At 38.7% G+C, this 23,957-nt stretch overlaps 1 protein-coding gene across 1 annotated transcript in view; it reads left to right on the top strand.

Annotated features, from left to right (window-relative positions):
- The first annotated feature begins 198 nt into the window (after nt 1-198).
- PGR (progesterone receptor) overlaps nt 199-23,957 on the top strand; it is a 36,928-nt gene continuing 13,169 nt past the window's right edge. The window contains exons 1-3 of the mRNA XM_086481750.1: nt 199-1,397; nt 2,676-2,827; nt 17,033-17,149. Of these exons, the coding sequence (XP_086337876.1) occupies nt 199-1,397; nt 2,676-2,827; nt 17,033-17,149 (1,468 nt within the window). The remainder of the gene's footprint in view (nt 1,398-2,675; nt 2,828-17,032; nt 17,150-23,957) is intronic.

The raw sequence follows: 23,957 nt of genomic DNA, 5'->3' as shown, positions 1-23,957 counted from the left end.
GTTTCACCCCTCTCCTGGCAGCGGGGGCCGGGGCGGAGCCGCCCCCCGAAGGCAGCGCCATGTGAGCGGGACCCCCTCCGCCGCCTCAGCGGGCACTTCCAGGATGTGAGGAGCCGCCCGGCCGCCTGCGCCCTCCCGCCGTCCGGCCGCCCCTCGGGCCGGAGACTCCCCGGCGTCCGGCCCTGCCCCCGGGCCAGCATGACCGAGGTGAAGGCCAAGGAGCCCAGAGCGCCTCCGCCCGCCAGAGACGGGGCGGTCCTGCTGCAGGGCCAGCCCGGCCGAGACCCCTTCCGCAGGGAAGCGGAGACCATCGACATCTCCCTGGACGGGCTGCTCTACCCCAAGAGCAGCGACGAGGAGGAGGACGACGAGGAGGAGGAGGAAGAGCCGCAGCGGCAGCAGCAGCCGGGGGCGGCGGAGGAGGACGGGGACCCCCTCTCGTACCGACCGGGGACCGGCTCCCTCTCGGACAAGGACTCCCTGGACACCGTCCTGGACACCTTCCTGGCACCCGCGGCTCATGCTGGCTCCGCCGTGGCCGCCGCATCCTGGTCCTTCTTCGGGGCGGAGGCGGCAGAGGCGCCCGACGCCCCGATGAGCCGCGGCCCCCCGCAGAAGGCGGGCGAAGCCGCCCCGGGGGCTCCCGGCCCCTCGCAGCCCCCGCCGCGGCCCGCCCCCCTCTGGCCGGCCGGCGACGCCCTGACCGCGGCCGCTAAACCGCGGCCGGCGGGGGCGGGGGGCAGCGCGGAGGGTCCGGCCGCCGCCCCCAAGGGCGAGACCCCCGGGCTGGTGGCGCTGCCCGGCGGGGAGCGCGGCTTCGGCGGCGGCGGCGGCCGGCCGGGGGCGGGGGAGCCGGGGCAGGAGTACCTGCATGTGCCCCTGCTGCCGCTCAACTCTGCCTACCTGGCCTCGCGTACGCGGCAGCTGCTGGACGGGGCGGAGTACGAGGGCGGCGGCGGGGCCGCGGGGCCGCGCTGCTCGCCCCCCGCCCCGGACCTGGCGGGCTACGTCTACCCGCCGGCGGACGCCAAAGAGGGGCCCTTCGCCTACGGCGACTTCCATCCCGCTCTGAAGATCAAGGAGGAGGGTCTCGGTCTCGCCACCCCCTACGCGGGCGGCAGGGCCACCCCCGCGGCGGGCTGCGCCGACTACCCGCCGCCCCCGCGGGCCGGGCAGGAGCCCTCGCTGGAGTGCGTTCTCTACAAGACGGAGCCCACCCTCCTGGCCGGCGCCTACGGGTCGGCGGCGGGGCCCGACAGCCTCCCCTCCACCTCGGCCGCGCCGCCGGGCTTCTACCCGCCCCTGGGTCTCAACGGGCACCAGCCCATGGGCTTCCCGGCGGCGGTGCTGAAGGAGGGCTTTCCCCAGCTCGGCCCGCCCTACCTCGGCTACGTTCGGTAAGGGGGGCGGCGGGTCCCTCGGCGGAGGGGACGGGCGGAGGGGCCGCGCCGCGTGGGCTTCGCGCCTTCTCGGCAGGAAGGGCGGCTGTGCCGCGGCGAGGGGGTGGGCGCCCCGAGGGGCTCCTGGAAGGTGCCGAGCCAACGAGCGGGCCAGGTTTTACCCGTCGAAGCCCCGTTCGGGTTTTTAGGCAGCAACTGCAGCCGCGTTTCCAGTCCTTTTAGGGGCTGTGCGCGCCCGGGTGTCCCGCTGTGTGCGCGCCCGGGTGTCCCGGTGTGTGCGCGCCCGGGTGACCCGGTGTGCGCGCCCGGCGCCGCGGCGGCCCTGCGGCTGGCACCTGGCGGGGCGCCTCGGCGCGGCGGCGCTGGGGGAGAAGCGGTGGCTCTGCCGCGGTGGCTCTGCCGCGGTGGCGGTTCGGTGCCATCTGAGGCCTGAGCAAGGGACCGGCTGCAGGGAGGAGCGTTCACCGCAGGGTCCTCACTGACAGCGAGGCAGTGTTCATGCACACCTAAATACTCTCCAAAACACCAATCCTGCCTTGGGAAAAAACGGTCAATTTCACACAAAAAAGAAAACTAAACCGCTTGTACCATGCCAAGGCGTTGTGCATTACCTAGAAATATCTGCAAAAATACCTATATGCAACGCTGCAGTTGCAATGGAAATCCTTTATTTTTGTAAACATAATGGTTACCTGGGTTAGTCTGTTTCTTTTCTTGAAGTGAAATTCGGAAATACCCTTGATGTGCTCACCAGATGAGTTACTGCTGAGAACGCTGCAGCTGAATGGGAGGTGACAAACTGATTATTACAGATTTTTCTACCTGAGATGAAACTTAGCTATTTCCCACTTGAAAGAGACTTTTGAAATTCGATTGACTGCTACCTGATTCTGTCTCTGTAACATTCTGTGTAGAGGAAAAAGGAATATTGGCCACTATGATTTCACTCACAGAAGTTGTTGATCTGGGGAAGATGAACATTTTAACAAAGAGTTTCTAGATTTTACCTTTTTAGTTAAAATGGATTAAAATACAGCTATGCTTTTTGCTCACACTTTCCTGTTTAGTGACTAGCCAGATGTTACAAACATGCTTTTACCCTAGTAGAGACAAACCCTTAAGCAGAAAGACAGTCATACTTTGTTTTTTCTTCTCCTTCTGTAGCTTGGTTACAAATTTAAAATATTTTTTTAATATAAACCTGATTAAGGCAGGTAAGTAATTAACTGTTGCAAAACTAGATATTTATTTTTTCTTAATTCTTTTTTTTTGAAGGCCAGATGCGGAAAGCAGCCAAAGTTCTCAGTACAGTTTTGAATCGCTACCCCAGAAGATTTGTCTCATCTGTGGTGATGAGGCTTCTGGTTGCCACTATGGAGTACTTACCTGTGGAAGTTGTAAAGTCTTCTTTAAAAGGGCAATGGAAGGTACTGTTGATGACATTGTTCCTGATTATCTGAAATACATCTTTCTAGGCACTGCTGAGGACATACTGTTTACTTATTGCTGGTCTGTGAAAATATTATCACTGTATTAATGTTTTTTGTTTTGGTGACTCCGTTTAAATATTATGGTGAATACTGACTAAATTATTTCTTAATTGATTTTGCTAGTATTATTTGTTTTTCTTTAATTATTTGCTATTTATTATTTACTGTTTATCAAGTAGTCTTTCTGAGTAGGCAGTTTCATAAAAACCTTGTGTAGTACACGACTTGTTTTAGAAAGAGTAAATGCTATTCAAAGGAAAATTTTGTGGGTATGAACTAATGATAGGCACATAAGAATTTCTTTTTGCTTCATTCTCTTTTTGAAGTCATGGAATTTTTCTTGCTTGCAAGATGCAGAATATGGCTTCCTGAGAATTATGGAAGTATTTCAAGTTTCAGTAAACTATTTCAAGTCATAATAATAATAACTGGGCTTAACTTTTGTTCCAAATAGCCATTAAATTGCAAAGTCAAGCTGCAGGTTTAGTAAGTCAGTAGCAATACCTATGTTTATTTTTTCTTTTGGGATTATATTATATGCCTTGTCCACAGAGATTTTAAATATGAATACAAGAGCAGATTGCTTTATGTAGTTCCACTGGTGAAGCAGTGAAACAAATCCTTCTACACTTTGTCCTTTGTCTCCTTTTCTGATTTTTAGCTGATCCTGACAAAACTAGGATATTCAAATTTCTGCTCCGTATACTTAACTAAAGCATTGTTACAATGTATAGGATTCCTTAAAATAATAATAGTAATAAATTCCTGCATTTTCTTGTTGTGATATACAGTTTATTCAGCTTTAAAGAGTTTATTGCTCTCACACGAAAAGGGCAATATTGCAAAGTTAAAAGCTTAGCAACATAATGTAGTTAGATTCTTTGTTTCAGCGTGCTGTTGCTTTCTACTTTAAGCATATGCCCATGTTCTTCCTTTAACATACTAGATACTTGCGGAGTGATAGCCCTAGACAAGGTGGGCTAGATGAACTATCAAGCTAGTGCCACCTTTTCTTTGATACATTTGAAGGGATTCATGAGAGAGCTGTTAGAAACATACAGATTAGGCTGCAAGGAAAACACTTGGCTCCTAAGTCTGTTGCAGGAATACATTTCAGTTTCACTGACTGTGCTAACTGGTCTCTTGGTTTGGCTTCACATTTTTTTCTGTGTTTGTTTCGGAAAATCAGTGATATACTTTTAAAATAAGTCAGGAAGCTGAAGTTCTAAGAATGAGTGCAGTGTAATTTATGAGTGCCGTATTTTAAAATAAGTTTTATTATCCACTTTTCACCTGTACAGTAATATTTTAATTTTTTATTAGAATTTTATGGTATCACATTTTAATTTCATCGCTTTCCTAAACTGGTGCCGTTGTGTTTGTGCAGTAGGTGAACCTGCTCAAAAACGTATCTTGTTGCTGTTCAGCATAAATATTTTAGTGATAAGTGTTGAGAAAGCATATAATTTGATAGTAGGAACATCTTAAAGTTGTTTTCTCTGATTATTTAGTCAAAGCCCGTATTTGCAGAATGTTACCAGACTGAGAATGTAGACATACAGAGAAATAAGAGGTCAACAGTGTTACACAAACAAAAGGCTTATGTTTTACATAGCAACTTCATATTTTCAGTTTTTAAATGATGTCAAAGACTAAGAGTATGGTGAGGAAGTGTGTTTGGGTTTTTTATTAAGAATATTCAAAGAATGGACAAATACCTCAGAAACCTGTCATAAGAAAAAATACAGATTATTGAGTCTTATGGGAAGGAATGACAGGCAGGAGTCGTGCAGGCATGAGCAAGATGAACAAACCTAGTTTTGTGTAGAAAGTGCAAGTGCACAGAGAATTCCTCAAAGAGATGGACTTCTTATTTTGATGGAAGCATAGGATATAATTAATAGCATTGAAATAATCCCATTTAAGGGCAGATACTTGATGTCATTTAACGTACTTTTTTGTTTATTTCTTATCAGAAATAAAGGTGACAAATTACTCTTCTGTAAGAAGAAACAGATTTTTTTTTTGTGAATGCAATAGAAAATAGTGCTTAAAAATTCATAGTATCAATTGTATAAATTTGAGACATTTTTCTTATGTCGAATGTCCCCCTGCCCATCATTTCTTTGAGTAGGAATGTATTATTTATCTTTTTAAATCTTTAGTATTACTACCGACATGGGTTTTTTTTTAATAATAATTCATGAAAATAAGGTGCTAAACTTTGTGAGTGCAAATTCGCTATCGAAACTATACTTTTCAAATGAGAAATTAAAACATGATTGGAAATAGATGGCTTTTGCTGCTTTGTGGATTTCTGTATTTTAAGATCTTTTTCGTGTTAAAGGTTTTCAGGTGTGTAGATAACAAGGCACGTAGTATAGTGGTATGAAATTTGTTGGAAAATGTCTATTTTCTATTTTAATTATTTCTGTAATTTCAGATATGTTGGCTGTTTCAGATCTAATAGCCTGTGCTATTTTTTTCACAGATACTGCCCTATTCATACACCATTTATTTTACTTTCACCTAGTATGTGGAAAATACTGTATTAGTTAAATTCTTCCTTTGGGATAAAATGGGCTGTTACATTATCCAGAAAACTCCATTTTCCATCCCTTTTTGAAATAAAACCAGAGCTTATTTAAAATACTCTGACTGAACAATGATTTAAATCTGTATAGGCAAACCTAGAAGTGTTTCTATACTAAGTATGATTTAATCATACATCTGACTGTAACTAGTAGCTACACATACAGCTTAGCAGGCGTCAAAACTGTGTGAAGATCACTAAGATAAAAGTGTAGATTTAGAATTAAATTATTTTAGAATGTTTGTTGGCAATGAATTCTTAAATATGTATGATTTGGTAGATATTTTCTGTTGTTTGGCTTCCTGGCTGCCCACATGTGCCTATATATGCATAGAAAAGGATGGTGTTAATACAATAAGCGTATTTTACTCTAAGCAGAATCTTGAAGTAGGTTAAACAAAAATTCAAGTCCTTTTCTGGGGAAACTGTGGTATAGCAGATATGAAGAAAAGTTAGTGCTGGAAGTGGGGAGGAGAAAAGGCACAAAGATACCGATTTTTTTTTAGGTAACAGTTTTTGCATTTAGAGGCTGTATATTTTCTGTTGGTCCCTTACAAAGAATTCATTTACTAGTCCATTGATTCACTTAATATGCAAAGAAATCACAAGGCTTTTAAAAAATGCTTTAACGATCTCCTTTGGGTGTAATGAAGATAACAAAAGCTGCTGTTACCTATATTCAGTTAAGAAATTTGAAAAGACAATGGTGGATTCAGTATGCTGATGCGGTAGTGTCTCACTCGTCATTGAGGTAAGACTGAAGAGCAGTTTGGAGTGAGCAATCAAAAAACATTCAGAAATAATATTGAAAATGCTTTCAAATATGTAGAATTACTATAGTTGCAAAGTAATTTTCTGTTCATGATCAGGCATTATTTAAGTGCTACCAATATATCTCGTTCATGGTAACAAAAATAGGATATAGTACTTCTAATGGGGCTTTTAGGGGAATGGAGATTAAGACATGAACTCTTACTTTTTTAGCACTAGATTGTCAAACGGTCATTAGTGATGTCCTATAAAGATACCTTCATGTAAAATGATGCAGGGCAACCATGATCAAAATGCTTGTGTAACACCATGGTAAGATGTCTGTCCTGAACAGGAACCCAGCATGCAGAGTTTTGGGATCCTGGCGTTACACTGTTGCTAACACGTGGTTTCTTGATGACCTGCCTTCTTGCCCTTTTGTTGAAAACATCTACTTTGCAGTAGTTTTATTGATGAAAAATTAAAATTACTTCAATCCTGAAAAAAATTTCAAGTGCTGTTTCCTGTAAAAAGTCCCACTTTTCATTTTTGTTCTCATTTGCATGAACGCTTTGTTTATATTATTAACATCTAATGAAAAGTAGTTGCCCAAACCTGAAGAGTTTGAGGCCAACATAAATAGTGATATTACAGCAGGTGGGCCAGAAACTAACTCTTGGTTTGTTTAAATACCTGTGACCCTATTACAAAATTATATATATAGCAGATTTGTGTAGTTTTAATACGTGCTTCAAGCTCAGGGTAAGAGCTCTGTGCAGATAATGGCATCAGGGAACAAGCGCAACCATATCTAGTAGATAACATTTACTTGATAGAGTGTGAGCTTTTCTTTTCTCTGAGACCTGAATTTGGTGAACTCTGCCTGACAGAAAGTAGGGTTTCCACCGGAGTTTTCACTGTCTGTATATGGAAAACAGCGGGGGAATTATAGATGAGCAACATCTACACAGTGAGAAGGCTGGCCATGACTTCAGCCAAACTTTCTGATAGAGTTTATCTGTCTTGTGTTATCTATAGGCATTTTGTGATGACAGTGTGACTCACTATGTAAGCAGTGAAATACTATGTATCAGGAAAATTGCTGGTCTAAATAGTTGTGCTTTTCGGAAGGTTAAGAATGTAAAATGGCACAGCATGCCAAATATTTTTTAAAATGCCAACTGCTAACAGCAAATCCTCTTTGAAAACATAGTGAAGTGCAATACTATAGAGACCCTTTCATCTGTGAAGTTGATGAGGCAGATGTTAAAAGTTCCTTTTTCTCCTAACTCTGCAGGGATTTTTAATTTTTAATCCAAATTTCCATGCTGAATCTTGGGATCAGAGTTTAGTACAGCTTGTACAGTAAACCCAGTAGTGATGAAAGTTTCATGAAGTGGAAAACATACAAACATATAAAGCAGACATATGACAAGTTGGGAGATGAAAATGCTTCTGACTTAATAAAACATTTAATATTACTAAAGCTTTTTATTTTTCACTTAACAAAACAGATTTAATATTATTAAAGCTCTTTTATTTTGCACATGACCAAAATTTGTTAATGTACAGTAAGCTAAATATATTGCCAAACTGAATATACAAAGTTGATTCATTGAGGGTCCTAAAATTCAGGTGCGAAATGCTTTAGAGAGAGCAAAGAATTTGCGTCATGAAAAGGGAAAGAAGAAAATCTGTACCGATACGTAATTGTGTAGCTTCATCATACTGTTGAGTTCAGAAGTATTTGTTGTTCAACCATTTGGCAAACATTAACTTGATGAATTGATTCATATGAGGCACAACTGAGTGAGCTACAATTGCATTCGTTCTGGTGCTTTGGCTATTGTGATAACACTGGGCTTCCCACTGCTCTCATTGTGGCTTACAACTGGTTTCCTGATAGACGTGGCTTAGAACATAATCAGCTGCAGAAATGTGAATTACTAGAATTTTTGGCTTAACTTTATGTAGTATTTTAGAAATGGTATCGAGTATTATGTTAAACGTCTTTTCAGGTGGAATAGAAGCTATTTCAGGTGGTGTGAAACCACATGCTCTAAAGAGCAACAGCAACTGACTGCTCGGTGTTGCTGATACTCCTCTGTTCTACTTCACATGTGCACAATGTGAGTAACCCAAGCTGCTCATCTTAAATTCACTTTACGTTGAATGGAGAGAAGCAGGAACTTCTAGGAAGTAATTCACTAGCTTATTTTAAATATCTGCTTGGGATGAAAATAACAGTACTCTAACAGTAATTATTTCTCAGCCCTGAGTGTCAGGTGAGGATGTACACTGTCTGCATTTGGTGATATGAATCCCACTCATATCACCAAGGTAGCCAATAACTTTCTGTAGTATATAAAATAAATATAATAAGTATATAAAATACTTATTTCGTATTACTTATTTTAAAGTAGTATATCTATCAAGTATTATATCTATTATTATATTATATATATATAAATAATACTTATTTTAAGGATTAAAATACTCTTATGTAAGTAACATAAGTATGTAAAATGTAGGTATTTATAGTCTCATATGATATTATTTGTATGTTATCTACTAAAAATAGGTTTAGATTTGACATTGTCTATCTCCTTCAGCTGCGTATCTGTTCCACAGTACTGGTGATGTACTAGGAAGAGGTAGTTCTTTAGAACATACTGAATGCAAAGACTTAACAAATGGCAGGTTACAATCTGCTGTTATGTGTAGTGATATATAGCTGCACTTCAGAGGTTTCCTAGTTACACCTAGTCACAACTCCTTCATTTTCACGCGTGGCTGTTGCTTCATATCAGTGTACATCTGAGCACATTTCAACAACCTGGAATCTTTTGCAGTTAAAACATAGAAAGACTTACATGCAGACATTGAGATCCAGGAGAATATTACCCTATTATTGTCCTATTGTTATGATACCATCTTTCCTTATCCTCAAAGACAATATTTTCTATGAGATTTACTTCACCAAGCGGTAGGCATTTACAGTGTGGACATCCATATTTGCACTAATCAGTCTCCTTTGGAGAGCAATAGGCTATTAAAGAATCAAAATTTAGACATCCACTCAAGATAAGCTGCATCCTAAAGTGCCTTTTTTTCTGTCATGCCCAAGAAGGGAGTGTATGCTACTTGTTTTGATGGTTGTCTATACTTTAGAATCTAATTAATCAAATGAATCCCCTCATTACATTTTTTCAGCAGTTTATTGTCCATTGGGTGGTTTGATCGACAGGCAGCAATATCTGTTTTTTTGCACATTGCCTTTTTCTGCCACTGATGTTTCTGTTTTTCCTACCTTTCTTTCTCTTAGAGTGAGTGACCCTGTCCCACTGGTTCAGTTGTAAGACAAGTCAAGGAATACGAGCAAAATATATATGAAAAAACTTACCATGGCAACGTGCTGTGATACTTTCACTAAAATCAGAATGATGGGATGACTGACATACAAATATAAGGCTTCTTATGTTGGCAGAAGAATATAACACTCAGGGATCAGAAGAAGAACAAATGGTATTTTAATGATATATACCTCTGAAATAGTTGGAGTGTTTTTCAAGTGGGTTTTGTGTTCAAATCCCATGTTCTATATTTATGAGAAATAGACCCCTTACTGATAAAAAAGCTGACAGTTCCATCATTTTACATATTTGTACCGCTGATTTAGTTAATTACTTAAAAATGGTGACCAAGGAGCAATTGTGATACAGTGCAGTAAAAACAACTGGAAGCACTGACTTGTAGTAGCATCTCCTTCTGAGAGGTGTTAGCTGTGGAAAAATTTTACTCTTATCCGTTCCCATATTAAGACTGAAAGACTTTCAAGATGTTGCAGTGCTAAACAATCTAGATAAATCAACTGAAAATCAATATGAAACAGTAATCCTGATTTTGCAGTTTGTGATAGTTTCTGTGAAATAGGACTTAAGTTTGCTTCATTTCATTTTTCTGTTGGTTTTTTTGGTTGCGTTTTGGGTTTTTTTCATGTTGGAAATTATGGAACTGACAGGGAAATGAAAAAGATGATCAGGATTGTAACTTTTAGCTCTGTCCAGAAATGAATGAAAACAGGATAGCTACATTTATTTGTTCTGTTTTGTAGATATTGTAAAAACAATGTGCTCAGGTTGCTGTCTGGAAAAGTGATTTTGGAAGGAAAAAGGCGATGGTTTTGCAGGATTCACAGGCAAAAGGGAGGAAGATTTTGAGCTCAGCATATGAGAGAAGGAAAGAGTCAGTCAAGAATGTTGCAAACATTGGAAGTAGTTTGTTGAAGAGAAGGAAAGGGGTGCAAGATATGTGGTGGTTTGAAAATGTGCTTCCCTTCTAGTGAAGCCAATTTTGTTTGGTCCATTTAGCAAGAAAGCCTGACAGAGGACTGTGAGATTATATGCTTAAAACCAGCAGACAATGGAGTGGAAGAATACCAAAAGTTTGTTGTAAGTAGAAGTACATAAAAAATTACTTATAAATCTGTTCACCAAAGCAAAATACACTATAAAAATTACTAGATTTGGTTTGGGAATGAACATTTCATGGTTTTACCTTCTTTTAGAACAAAACATTTTTACTCAACCCTGTTTTTCATCACATGTAATTACGGCAAAGGAGTGAAAGTTTCACAAAGGTGAAGGAATTACTAGTACCTGTTATAATCACAAACCCCATCGCTGAGTACGTAGATGAGGTAAGACAGTCACCCAGGATATGAGAGCTATGCTCATCATCTCCAGTGCCTCATGGGATTCAAACACACCTTTCTGTCCTTGCAGCCCTGGCCGCCAGGCTGGGGATGCAGTCATTCTTTATTTTCGCTTTGAACTATATTGTTATGAAGAAAGGAATTCCACATTATTTCAGCTAGAAGATTCCAGGGTGGAACATATTCACAAGTTACTCTGCTATTTACTGTTTGCCCTCTTAGGTCTGTTGAGTCCTAAAGTCTTTTCTGTGAAGCAGATTTGCATCAATAGCAAGTTCTTCAACCAGTATAGACTACAAAGTAGTAGTCAGGACAGCTGCTTAAGAGTTGGGGAATGAGAATTTTATTTCAATGGGCAAAGAGGGAAATTGAAAGCGAGCCCCCGACTAAACAATGGGCTTTTTATAAAAAGATTATGCACGATAAGGTCAGTGGGGAGTGTGTATTTTTGTTGTGGTTAGAGTCTTAAGTCTCATTTAAGGGACATGTTTATTTTTAGAGAAAATGTTAGCACAGAAATAAAATTGGTATTAAATGATTAAAAAACCACGATTTGAGGTGTGTGGAATTTTGGAGACTGTAATGGCATACAAGGACATGAAGGGCGTATTTTCAGTATTATAAACTGTGTAGTGTAGATTTCTAGTTCTCCAAGACCGAGCTCATAAACCCACATAGTGAGAGGTAAACTCAACCCACATTTGCTGTTTTGCACGTTGAAAAAGTGTAAATAGAAGAGTGTTAGATTTAGATCAGAGCACAGGTCAAGTTAGCTGTTTTTTTCATTACTGATGATGAACTAGGCAAGACTGTTTTCCTAGTTACAGAAAACCTGACTGTCAGAGCAGGTACAGAGTAACCCTTACCCTAGTATATTGTCTTGGCTTCCAGAAGTCAAAGTTTTACTTAAAAGCTACATCTACACTATTATGTTTAGTATAGGTATACAGGTGAACCTATTTTCCATTTTGTTTAGTTTGAAACCATGTTTATTTTCAGCTTCCACAAGAACCCCTGACAAGGAGTTCCAAATTTAGTTATGTTAAAAGAGTAATTTCTTTGGGTTTTTAAACCTATTGATTTAGTTTGTATTTTTGAAAAATATTGTAAGAGCTAAAGCATATCGGTAGTAAATTAGTGAGCAAAACTTGGAGACTTGCTCTCAGGAAGCAAAAAATTGACATAGGGAGACATTTGGCAATAACATAGTTTTCAAAGAGATGCCATAGATACCTTCAGCTTTTAGACACAAATCTAAAACTAGACTAAATAAAACACCATGATACCTTTTGCAAAGAACAGTCCACCAGGGGTGGGGATAGGATGATTTTATACAAAAGTGTTGCCTGTTAAGAGTGATACAGGCAGAATCACATATGGGAGAGAGAAAAAGGATTTGAAAACCTACTTTTATTTGAAGACAGGAGGATCTGAGGCTTTGCAAAAATGTGCTTTGCTTCTATGCAGGGTGGCAGCAGTACAGCACAGATGCACTTACCCAAATAACTCATTGCTTGCATGTGATACCCCTGGTGCAGATAAGGCCTTATGTTGTCCATATTTTGCACATCTGCAAAATCTCTGCAGTTCATTAGCTTACTCGAGGGATTTTAAGTGATTTAAAGCATGTCAGTGAGCTAAGTTAATATCGCAGTTTTTAACGATACTGTACGTGCTACTTCCAGCAGTGTTTGGATTAAAATGTCTCACTGCTGGAGCAGGATCTGTGCAGCTTTAATGATAAAACCTGTGATCGTGTTTGTGTGTGCACCATTGCCATTTTGACCACTCAAACCTGCCTGTATAGCGATAGTCCTTATAGCGCTTAAAATTGTATTTGCCTGTTTGCATTAGGACTTCCGACTTTGGTAACACAAATGGATTTTGATGGAGGTTAAGAAAAATACTGTCCTACAAGAATCTGGAAAATACGAGTAACAGATGAAATCATGTCTGTATTTTCTCCATATTCTCAATTAAATCTAGGTCACAAGCTGATACGTTGGTATGTCGAGAGCACGCTACAATACACTTTCAAAAAGAGGTGAAAAGTAAACATATGTAGGAAACTTACATTGGATGAAGACTTCTGAGAAAGTGGCAGTTGCCAGATTCATATTTTTGTAAGAAACACAAATGTCAATCTTTACTTTCTGACCTGTGCTCTAGTGTTTAGACTACTACTGTTTTTTTTTTCCCTGGTTTTAATGACAGTAGTCATATAAAAGATACTGAATGACACACTACCAATTGAACAGAAATTTTATCTTGACAGGGGTCTTTGGATACTTTATTAGTACATGCATTTCATGTAGCTGCAATGCTCACATGTTGAAGCCAGTCAGTTAAAATCTAGATGATCCTAAAGACTGAGATACAGCAAATGTATTTTCAAATAAATGTTTTGGCATCCTATTAAAACATTCCAAACAGCTTCATCTAACTAAATATTGTCCCATAATTTTGAAATTAACATCTGGCATGTTTTACATTGCTTACATAATCTGTCCTTCAGCTGGTTGCTGCCACTTAAATATTTGTGTCAAGTAAGTAGCAGTTTCTCAGAACCCAGCTGTGCACAATGGTAGAGATGGTTTCAGATGAGAACATTTACTCAGATTTCTCTATAGATATGAGATCCAATCAGATGACTGAGATAATAAAAAAATCTCTGACAGATGAGACTATGAAAAGTACCATATAATTAAACCTTTTGTGTTTTCCAGATAAGTTGCAGCTGAATTAGAATGAATGAAATACACTTTGGGACGGGAGGTGCTGGGGAGAGATTGGATAGAGGCGAGCTGAGTGGAAGGCTCACATGAAGGCGTAATTCAAGTGCAGGATATGACTGTGGCTTTTTTATAGTCTTGAAAACAAGGAAGTGATTGACAGAATCAAGAAGTGCCTGAAATTTTATCACCATAATCTTCATGGGAAGGTTGGGTTGGCAGGGTTTTGGCTTTTTCTTCTTTATTTTTAATAGTAGTATCATAGAGGCTTTATAGAAGAAATATACTAGGTGAAGATATAATAAAGGTTGGTTCGCTGGTTGTTATTAGATTTGTAAATACAATTTATGAAATAAATAGGAATGAAATAATACCCGCTTTTTGAAGATCAAAGCAAATTTGTACTGTGCCTAAATTCCAGTAACAGACTTAATTTCTTCCATGGTATGCACTGGACATAGATCTCTCTCACAGAGAGATTATTTAATCCTGTCTAATCTTAAACTCTAGAATTTGTGAACATTGAAGAGTAGTTTTCATAATTGTGGTTCATTTACAGTTTGTTTTTCAAATGTGAAAAATTTTGTTCAATCTTTGATTTATAATAAGCAGTTTGTCAGTTGTTATGTAATAATGAAGTAATTAATGCATTTTCAGTTAAGTGGAAGTTGGATCTGATGATAATCCCTAAATTATGAAGAGGTTTTTAGGAGCTGTAGCTAAATTTAGAAGTGTAACTTTTAAATTTTACAGTTTGATTTGTAATGCTTAATCTTAGATGCATAATATTTAAACACTATTATATAAATAATAGAGGCTATTTAAATTTGTATCAGTATAACTCAAGCTGTTAACTTTTGTTTTTTTCAGATAATTTCCTGTTCCAGCAGGAACAGTGTTGCCATTACTGCTTCTACCCAAGCTCCTTAGCCTCCTTTAGCAGTTAGAGCACCCACTTGGGTGTTGAGTACGCAAATCACATCCTGAGCAAATTCTAAATACTGACATCATTCTAAAAAGTATAAGCAGTGTTCGCTGAGTGCCTGAAGAGTAATATTTCACAGTATGGCATTGGCTTTGGTAGATCAGCATTTTTCTGCATCATAGTAGGGGGAAAAGTACAATGATATTCAAAATACTTGAATGCCTGTAGTATTGTGAGCTGCTTGTGAGCATTTACTGCCATACTGGAAATACATAGTCCCATTTCCTGGTCTTGCAATGGACATGGGTTACATGGACTCAGACCATATTGTGTAGACTCAAAGGATTCCCTAGGAAAGAGGTCCAGCAGAGATGCTTTTCTGGGGACCAAAGAAAACCCCCAAGCTAAGACACCCACAAACAAAACTTAACCTATGCTTAAGCATTCCTTTCTAAATTAGCTGTACCATAAAGCATCAGAATGCCGCAGTGCAGAGGTAATCTGATGTTTCGAAGATTTTAGTTAAACTAGCAGAGTTTTAAAACTGTTGTTTCTTATCAAAAGTCTGAATGCTTTTGTCACTAATAAAGGCAAAGCAGGACATGGAAAAACTGCAAATAATCCCAAGGAAGATGTGTTCAAAATAAGTGTTTTGCCTTCTGGTGTGCTGCCAAAAGCAAGGCAGGTTTTTATTTATTTGGTTATTTTTGGTAATGTTTCCTGTAAGAAGGAATCCAGGATTAGAATTCATGGGAGAAAGTGAATGAGAATTTCTTTTGATTTACTGCATTACTAAATACTTTTTAAATGCCAGGCAGTGTGTGAGGCAACTGTTGTTATTTACCTGTTGTTTTCTTAAAAAAAATAGAAACTGTTATAAAAATGAATTTCAGGCCATCAGGTTTCTTTCACTAAAACAAACCAACTTGTTCTTAAAGATATGTGTAAGAAGTAAATTAATTATCAAAAAAAAAGTTAGCACAGAAACTGCGTTGTTTCACATGGTTTAGCACTATCTCTTTTCTTTTGTTAAAACAGAACGTTCCTTCTTCTGTGTTTTCATCTAAGGATTTGTTTTCAGTTTGTTTTTCTCCTGTGGAGAAAAGTTATTGGTGAACAGTTGCTCATTTTACTGTGTGCAGAGACAAGACAGAATAGGGGTATAAAGCAAGCTGAATAACAGCATCTGAGTAGAATGATAATTTCAGATTTGTTTGCCACTGGTGACATCAGATGGCTAACTCAGAGTCATACTGGTCTAGAAATTAATGAAAATTTAAAAGGTTTGGTATTGATGTCTGTTATATTTGGAGGTCCACATCCACAATATGCCATGAAGGAACTATCCATGATATTGGTACTTCTGTACTTTGTCCATACTTTGCTGATCCATTTTGTTGCTGTCAAAATAAATACTTTTTTGTTGTTGCTTTCATGCTAGATACTGGCAAGAAACTGAAAATACAACATGAATAGAGGATGATGTGCACAAACAGGCAGAATTTCGAGGTTAAACCTTATAGGGTAAACCTGGACTTAATTTGATATGTGAAAATTAGCTTTGATTTCTTCTTACTTACGTACTTACTTAGCTTTGTTTACTTACACAGAATTAAAATCAAACGCAGAAATTATCAATATTACACTAAAGCATAAAAGTATACTTTTTCATTTTCTTTAAGTGAAATTTGGAATATCATTGAAATTTGTGTTCAAAAGAATGTCAGGATATTAGCTGAATTCTATATTTTGCTCTGCTGGAAGCTAACTTCATGAAAAAGATTCCATTTTAATACAGTAATAACGCCGTTCCTAACTGAGTCCTTCAGAATTAAACAATAAACTAAGAGGTAACCTAAACCAAAAAGTTACAGCCTCTTTCTGTTTGTCCTTTTTGGCTGTGTTGGCTGCATCTGTTCAGCTGGTGTTTCAAGAGATCTAGTACAAAACTGCTTCGCCATCAGAGGTAATTTACTCTGCTTAAAGGGCTCTTTTTTGCACAACATCTTCATTCTGTTTTCACTCGGAAACTCCACATCAATCCAAGCAAAATTTAGTTAAGTTCTTTAAAATCACGAACAATAACTTAAAAATAAATTTGGAAGAAACGAATTGGTCTGTCGTCATGCTTGATTTACTTAAGAAATATTGATAGTACAATAATTTAAGCAGTTCATACTGTCTGCTAATTAATTTAGAATTTCATAGATGGGAAGGTTCACTCTTAAATAGGCCAAATAAGTTATTATATTTAAATAGGAACACTTGATTATTTGAAAGTTAGCATGAAATGAAAGAGTCTGTCCTTTAATGGTTCTAGTATACTTTTTTTTTTTAATCCTCTGTTATTTTTGGAACATTTATACACAGAAATAATTTTGTCATGTTAGAAAACATAGTATTAATCCTGTTTTTCTCTTGCCTACAGGGCAGCACAACTATTTATGTGCTGGAAGAAATGACTGCATAGTCGATAAAATTCGTAGGAAGAACTGTCCAGCATGTCGCTTGAGGAAGTGCTGTCAGGCCGGTATGGTCCTGGGAGGTGAGCTGCTTTTCATATCTGCTTCAGAAAAATAGGCAGTCAAGAACACCACCTTCAATCTGTTGAGTTTAAACAACATTACTTTGGTACTGTGAAGGAAAGAACCACATTAAAATGTTATTTTTGGAAGAATTACCTGATGTTTTAAAATTCCTTATAATTTTTCTTTAATGAGTCTGGAAATCCTGAAACCAAAACACCTTTCTGTAGGAATCTTTCCTACTGTGTACCCTGATACTCATTTTCTTGCAAGGGCAGGAATTTTCTCTTCGGTATGTTTTTATTAATAATTTTGGATCAGAAAATTTGATTTAGGTAAAAAATAAAGACGCAAATTGAGATTGATGCTAAAAATCAGGAATCGGTACTGTCCCTTTCTCTTTTCTGTTTGGCTCTCTATCATTGTATGATCTCCATTCTGTGATTGCTTTGGGTACACGTCAGCAAAATTGTATACTTCTGTTCCACTGAAGAGGGCCAGGCAGTGGTTGTTCCAACCCTACAGACTTTGCATACTAGATGTTAGCTCTTATTGTAATAGATTTGCCTTTTTTTTTAAATGTAACATTAATCAAAATTGAGCACTATGCCTTTGAAAACCTACGGGGAGAAAATGGTGTAGGATCAGGTAGTCCCACGGCAAGTTTTGCTGTGCTAAGATGCAGGAATGGTGCATATTTTCCCTGTGTTTTTTCATATTTTTCATGAGAACTTTTTAGCTATATGAAGTTCTGGATCAGCACAAAGCTTGAAAATACATGTCTAAGGTTGTAAGAAAATGGCTTTATAAAGATGAGAGAAAGAATATGTTCTCAAAGGGAACAACAAAAAATGGACAAAAAACCTGATTTCTTGCTAATATAATTTATTTTAGTGCATCAAACATCTCTCTCTGTCTCTGTGTGTCTGTATTGTTTTTTTACCCCTGAAGGAAGAACTGGCATTATGTACTGTGTGTAATTTCAGTATTTTGCTGTGTTCATTCACAAGTTCAAATGTGTATGTAGTTTTCACACTGATATTTTGATTGCACAGCGGTATGGAGTTGGAGTATTCTGCACACATGGCCGTTGTGTCATTCTTGGTGGTGTGAATCAGTAGCTCTCAAACAGTGAGCAGCTCTTGCTAGGTCTTGGACTTCACCTTCTGTAAGCAACAGTGCTGCAGCTCCAGGGAACAGCCAGCAGGATGGGGGGAGGGAGAGGCGATGCTGCGGTATGACTGTGTTCTGTTGTATCCCTGAACCTCCCTACACCTTCAGCGCTGCCTCTCCTTTGAGTTGTCTTCTCCGAACTGCGTCCCTCTCACCCCACAGCACTGGAGATAGAGTAATGAGATCCATCAGTCTAACTGGTGTTACTGTCTCTCCATCCTTCCTGCACCTTGGTCAGTCAGTGCTACCTCTCAGTAAAAAAAAAAATGGAGCTGACAAGCATATTGGTGGCACTGGGCTGGGGGAAGAGGGACAAAAGGCCAAAAACATGTCCTTTGGATCCTTCTCAGAGGGAAGTGGTGTTTTATTGCTGGGCAGCAGTGCAGTAGAGAAAAAATATCACTACAAAGGCAGAACCTGAAGCATTGTTTGCCCAGGCTTGGCAGAGGAGAAAGCCAAGGAGGCAAGGGTCCAGAGTGGGCTATGGAAAATATGTGGTAGGAATGCAGACTCAGGATAGGAGGAGGTGACAGGTGTGATGCCTGTCTTTTAAGGTTTGGTACAACTTGTAACATTGTCTTTTAAGGTTTGAGCAACTTGGTCTATAAAAGGTGTCCCTGCCCATGGCAGGGGAGCTGGACTAGAGGATCATTAAAGTTCCCTTCTAATCCAAACCATTCTATGATTCTAACTGGTGTAAATTAATACAGGTAAAAATTCATTCCTGGCTGTGAGTTTTGCACAGCCAAGAGTCTGATGGTGATCTAACCTGAATTTTCATGTACTGGATAACGCCAATAACTAAACCCCAAGTATTTTAACATCACAGGCAGCACAGTTTCAACGAGCAGAAGAGTGTGTGATGACTCATTAGGATCATCTAGTCCTTTTGCTTCAGCATTGTTCTGCATGGTAATTCTACGTAGGAAAAGTAGTCAGAAGGCTCGACTTCATTTTACATTTTGCATGTGTTCATGGATGCTAGTTTTCCTAGAGTTTTTTAATATATACATTTTGCTCTGGCTGTAGGTACCTAAAACAGAAAAAGTATGCTTTTGCTCGCAATATTGATGAGATAGTGTGTCCTCATTAGTGTGTCTTCATATGAGGATGTTATGTCCTTGTACTTGAAAACGAAACCTAAGGGTAAAAGTGCTCTGACTCTTAGTTCTTTACTGTCATGTATGAAGAGAGTGAAAACTCCTCTTTCTCTTTGGATCACCCTTTTTTATCAGCTATTACTAAGCAAGTGTGAATAGTTTCTTTGTATTTAGTGCTAGGATGTTCTACGTAGGCAGTTTGTTGTGTTCTTTAGCCTTTTTTCTAAACATACTTAATCAAAGCTGTCTTCTGTTTTTTGAGGAGACTGTTCCAGTGTAGTTGCTCTAGTTCTCAGAGGCTCATGGCATATCATCAGATCTCTGCCCTGATATTCCCGCCTACCTCATCTTCTGGAAAAAAGTCATCTAGCTGCAAATAGGAAGTAGAACAGTGGGGCAGTGGAAAAAAGGAAATATCGAATGGACCCAGGACTGTAGCATCTCTCTTCTCAGCTGCATCAAGTGTAGTGTTTCAGGTGCTTTTAGTGATCTCAACAGTTCAGGGGGGATTAGGAAGCTAATTATCCTGTGCAGGATGAATTGGAGCTCTTAATACTGAAAGGAGAAGAATAGACAAATTTAGGCTAAAAAAATGAGGAAAACTGGGGTGAGATTATATTATTTGTAAATGAGGACTTAAAATTCAAACCAAAAAAAAGTCTCAGGGTAGACTGTTTAACCGTAATGCTCTTTCCACTGTTACTGTTATCTTTCTTACTTTTGCTTTTCTGCCATTTCTGATACTTCCTTTACTGTATCACAAGAGCAATATTTCCTACCCATGACTTGGTGTGCTGGTCAACACTGTATGATTCATACATGGGATGCTACTCAGCTTTGATAGTTTTCCCCAGGACAAAAGTGTCCATAAGCAAATTAGCAAGCCATGGAACAAATTCCATACGTAGCTATGTCCTTGAGTATTGTAAACGATCACAATTGTCAATACATTAAATCTTTTCTTGTGTTTTCAGCCTACTATTCTTTAAGATTTTTGGTGCATTTTCTTGATTTCTACCATTCAGAACTTACATACATATACTTTTGTTCTTTTACTCCTGCTACTTTGTTTCTTAATGCTGGCGTTCAGTTGCTAAACACAGGCCTCCAATACTGCTTAATCAAGGTGAGAAAGACTACTATTTTACAGGATGTTAACTATAAGATTCTGAAGATTCTTACTATGTTAATTAAATTAAACTTACTGCTGGGAGAAGTAGACTTAACTTCCACTGGGTGGCAATCATATAGATAGAGAATAGATTATATTACATTGTCAGCAGTTCCATTTTCCAACCCTAATTTTAAAGCAAGAAAATGAACCTGAATTTTTCTAAAATAAATTGTAGTAATTTGTAAGTTAGTTATAGAATAGCAACAAATAGCTTTACTAACCAATTTCATTATATAGACTGTTTCTTCTTTCTTAATATATAGAAGGAAAGTATCAATGAAAGCATATAGTTCATAATTCCTTAATTGTCATTCTCTGTGGGAGTGTTAGTTGTCTTTGAGTTTTATAATCTCATAACTGGACATGTTAATCTATCTCCTTTCTAATCTTCTACCTAATAGGATAACAGATAGCTGGGTCAGGTCCTGGAATAAACAAATACCCAAATTTTTTATTTCCTGTCAGTGAATCTGTAATTTTCCCAGGCTGACTGTCACAGATTCCTTGTTCAGCTGTATTGCTAAATTGTCGCTTTCTTCATTGTTTCAGTCAGCTGTCAGTCAGGATTGCAGTGACTACAGTGACATACAGACAAATTTGAATTAATTTTCCAGGTAATATTTTCTGAGGTAACATCAAAGGGTTTAATAAAATCAAGATGCATTACTTCTGCTTTGCTGTTTTGTTCCTTTATTTTGTATACACCCTCCTAAGGTGTAGACATCTTGTTCTCCTACACAAAACGCAAAAGCATGGTGACCTCAAAGTCAGAGCCATAGTGTTCTGTCAAGAATAATAAATTATTGACATTTTTCACCTGATTACAGGGTATGGAGAAGGATGGTGAGATGTTAGACTTTTATGAGAATCCCCGACATTTTAGTATGAAATGTCTACTATCAGTAATGTCTAATTGGCAGTTTGGTTCTGTATACCTAGTTAAAAGAATATTAAAATACTGAGTTATGTATTAGGGAGAAAATCGTAATACGTTTGATGATGAGATTAAGTAGATTTTTTTTTTAATTTCTTTATTTTTTCTAGGTACATGTAGTACACAAACACTATACACATGCTGTTTGTAATAATCGAGGGTAAGGGAACTGTGAGTACTAAGATACTGCTTGAGTTGTTGGCAATCTTAAAAAAATGATTGAAAAAATTACAAAGAAAAGGTGTGCTGTCTAAATGTGCACAGGCAGGTTTTAGGATTAAGATGAATAGTTGCCAGAGTGGATTAGTATTCTTTACACATTATAGGACTGAGTGGAGACATTTGGTTATCTTACAGCAGGAACTTACTTGGATATTTTTGTAAGCAGCAATTGAACAACTGAGCTATTGTCAAATCTGTTGTTTTCCTTATATCCTTAAGAGTTCACATTAATTTGACATGGTCTCCTTGTGGTAGATTGGAAAGTTTACTCTGAGTTATTAGCAGTCACCTCTCCAGTAGACAGGTAACAAGTGGAGTTGCTTTACTCGTGGCTGTTAAGCAACAGAATTAGAAATAAACACATAAGCCATTCTGCAAACCAGTGTGACATTAATTCTGATGCATTTAATCACTTGGAAACATCAGTACTTATTAACTACTAACATTTCCATGTGATAGTCACTGTGTTTGGTTTCTTTCTTTACTTGTTCTCTGAACTGTAAAAGTATCTGAAGCCATTATTTCAGAAAATACCTGAAATCATTATTTATGAACTATCAAATGCATTGTTCCTTCTGTTTTCCTTCATGCCTAAACAATCATTACTGGGAAATTCCCAGCATGTTTAGGACTATGTATAGCTTTGTTATGATAGAAATTGGCCCTAGGTCTCTTGTCATAATATATTGTCTATTCTTTTGAGGCTTTTTTTTTGGTTCAGCTGTAACATAAGGTGAAACTTTCTGTGTGGTTCTTTACTAAGGAGTCACTTAGCAGAAATATTTGCTTTCTTACCACAAGTGATAAAATGAGCCTAAGATGGGGCACTTGATACTAAGGTAATTAAGCTCACAGTTAAGTTAGTGGCAGTATGACCCCTGAATTCATTGAATGATAAGTGGTACCGAGGAGCCCATCATTCATATTTGTGCTGTCAGTAAAGTGTGTTTCTGGAAATTTTGTTTGGTATATTCCCTTTGGATTGTAAATACTGTTTTAATTTAAATTGACATTTTGAACTTTTGTGTACAACTTTTTTGTATGTGAAATGCATAAACGTGCATATTAATGATGAGATAACACAAACTTTTTTTTTTTATAAAGCAGATTTTGGCTTTTTAGATTGTGTTCATCTGCTCAATCCTGTCTGGTTTACAAAGAGGATTGATTCTGCCTCCAGTTATGCCAGTGTGCATCAAGAATAATGAATTTAAGTAACAGAATTTGTTCTGTATAAATACTTAGAAATGTCATAAGATCTTTTCATGTTTGATGTATTAATCTTGCTTGAAGTTACACTACCCATGTACTAAAGAATGGTTTGAAAAACTCAGTTTAATTCCCTGAAGTGTACATCCTAGGTCTTCCAAAGTGGAGGCACTGGATTTTCATAAAATATGCTGTCTTCTGTGATATGGGAGCACCTGAAGAAAATGGAATAGACGTATTCCTAAGTAAAGCCATTTGTGTCAAACCTTTCTGTTTTAGAGTGTTGTATGGAAGACTGGGACTTTCCAAGGAGGAAAGTAATAGATCAGTCTGACTGTGCCAGCATCTCTTGATTCCTTCCCTAAGTTGTTGAGATTGGATTCAGAGCATGTGCCAAAGTTTAGGTGTTCTTCCCTACTCCCGTGTCCTAGGGCCTCTTTGGTGCACTGGTTGCATTCTGACAATGTGGCACTACTTTTAGCTAGAATAAAAAGGAGGCAGTAAGAGATGGAGAAGTCTTTGTCCCCTTCCTTTAGGATGTGATAAGTTCCCTTGTCTAATCTTTCACTTGTAAATAAAAGCACCATTTTTCAAAAGATGATTAGATATGCATGTTATAAACTGGATTTTAGTTCAACCAAATAGATGCATACTGTTATGCTTTTATTACCTTTCACCTCCTGTACTTTTAGAGTGGGTTTTGCATATTGCCATTTTATAATGCAGTTTCTCAGTGGTTCAGCAGTTTGATAGGCATGGATTTTTTTTTTTCATCCAGTGAAATTTGGTGCATATATTTTTCTACTACTGTTAAAGTATGCAACACCTCCACAAGTAAAAATATCCATGTGATTTCTGGGTGTTTTTTGGATCAAAACCCTCTTCTTCCTTATTGTTTTCTTTAAGGTTGAAACATGTAAACTTTTTGGTTTTCTTTGTTAGCAGAGTGATTTACCTTTTTTTTTTTTTCCCATCCACCTGCCTCTCTTACTGTCCCACTGTCATCTAAATCAGAA

The sequence above is a fragment of the Leptosomus discolor genome, chromosome 1, assembly GCF_034619465.1.
Source record: "Leptosomus discolor isolate bLepDis1 chromosome 1, bLepDis1.hap2, whole genome shotgun sequence".
Taxonomy (NCBI): Eukaryota; Metazoa; Chordata; class Aves; order Leptosomiformes; family Leptosomidae; genus Leptosomus; species Leptosomus discolor.
This window is presented reverse-complemented; position numbering and strand designations above follow the sequence as displayed.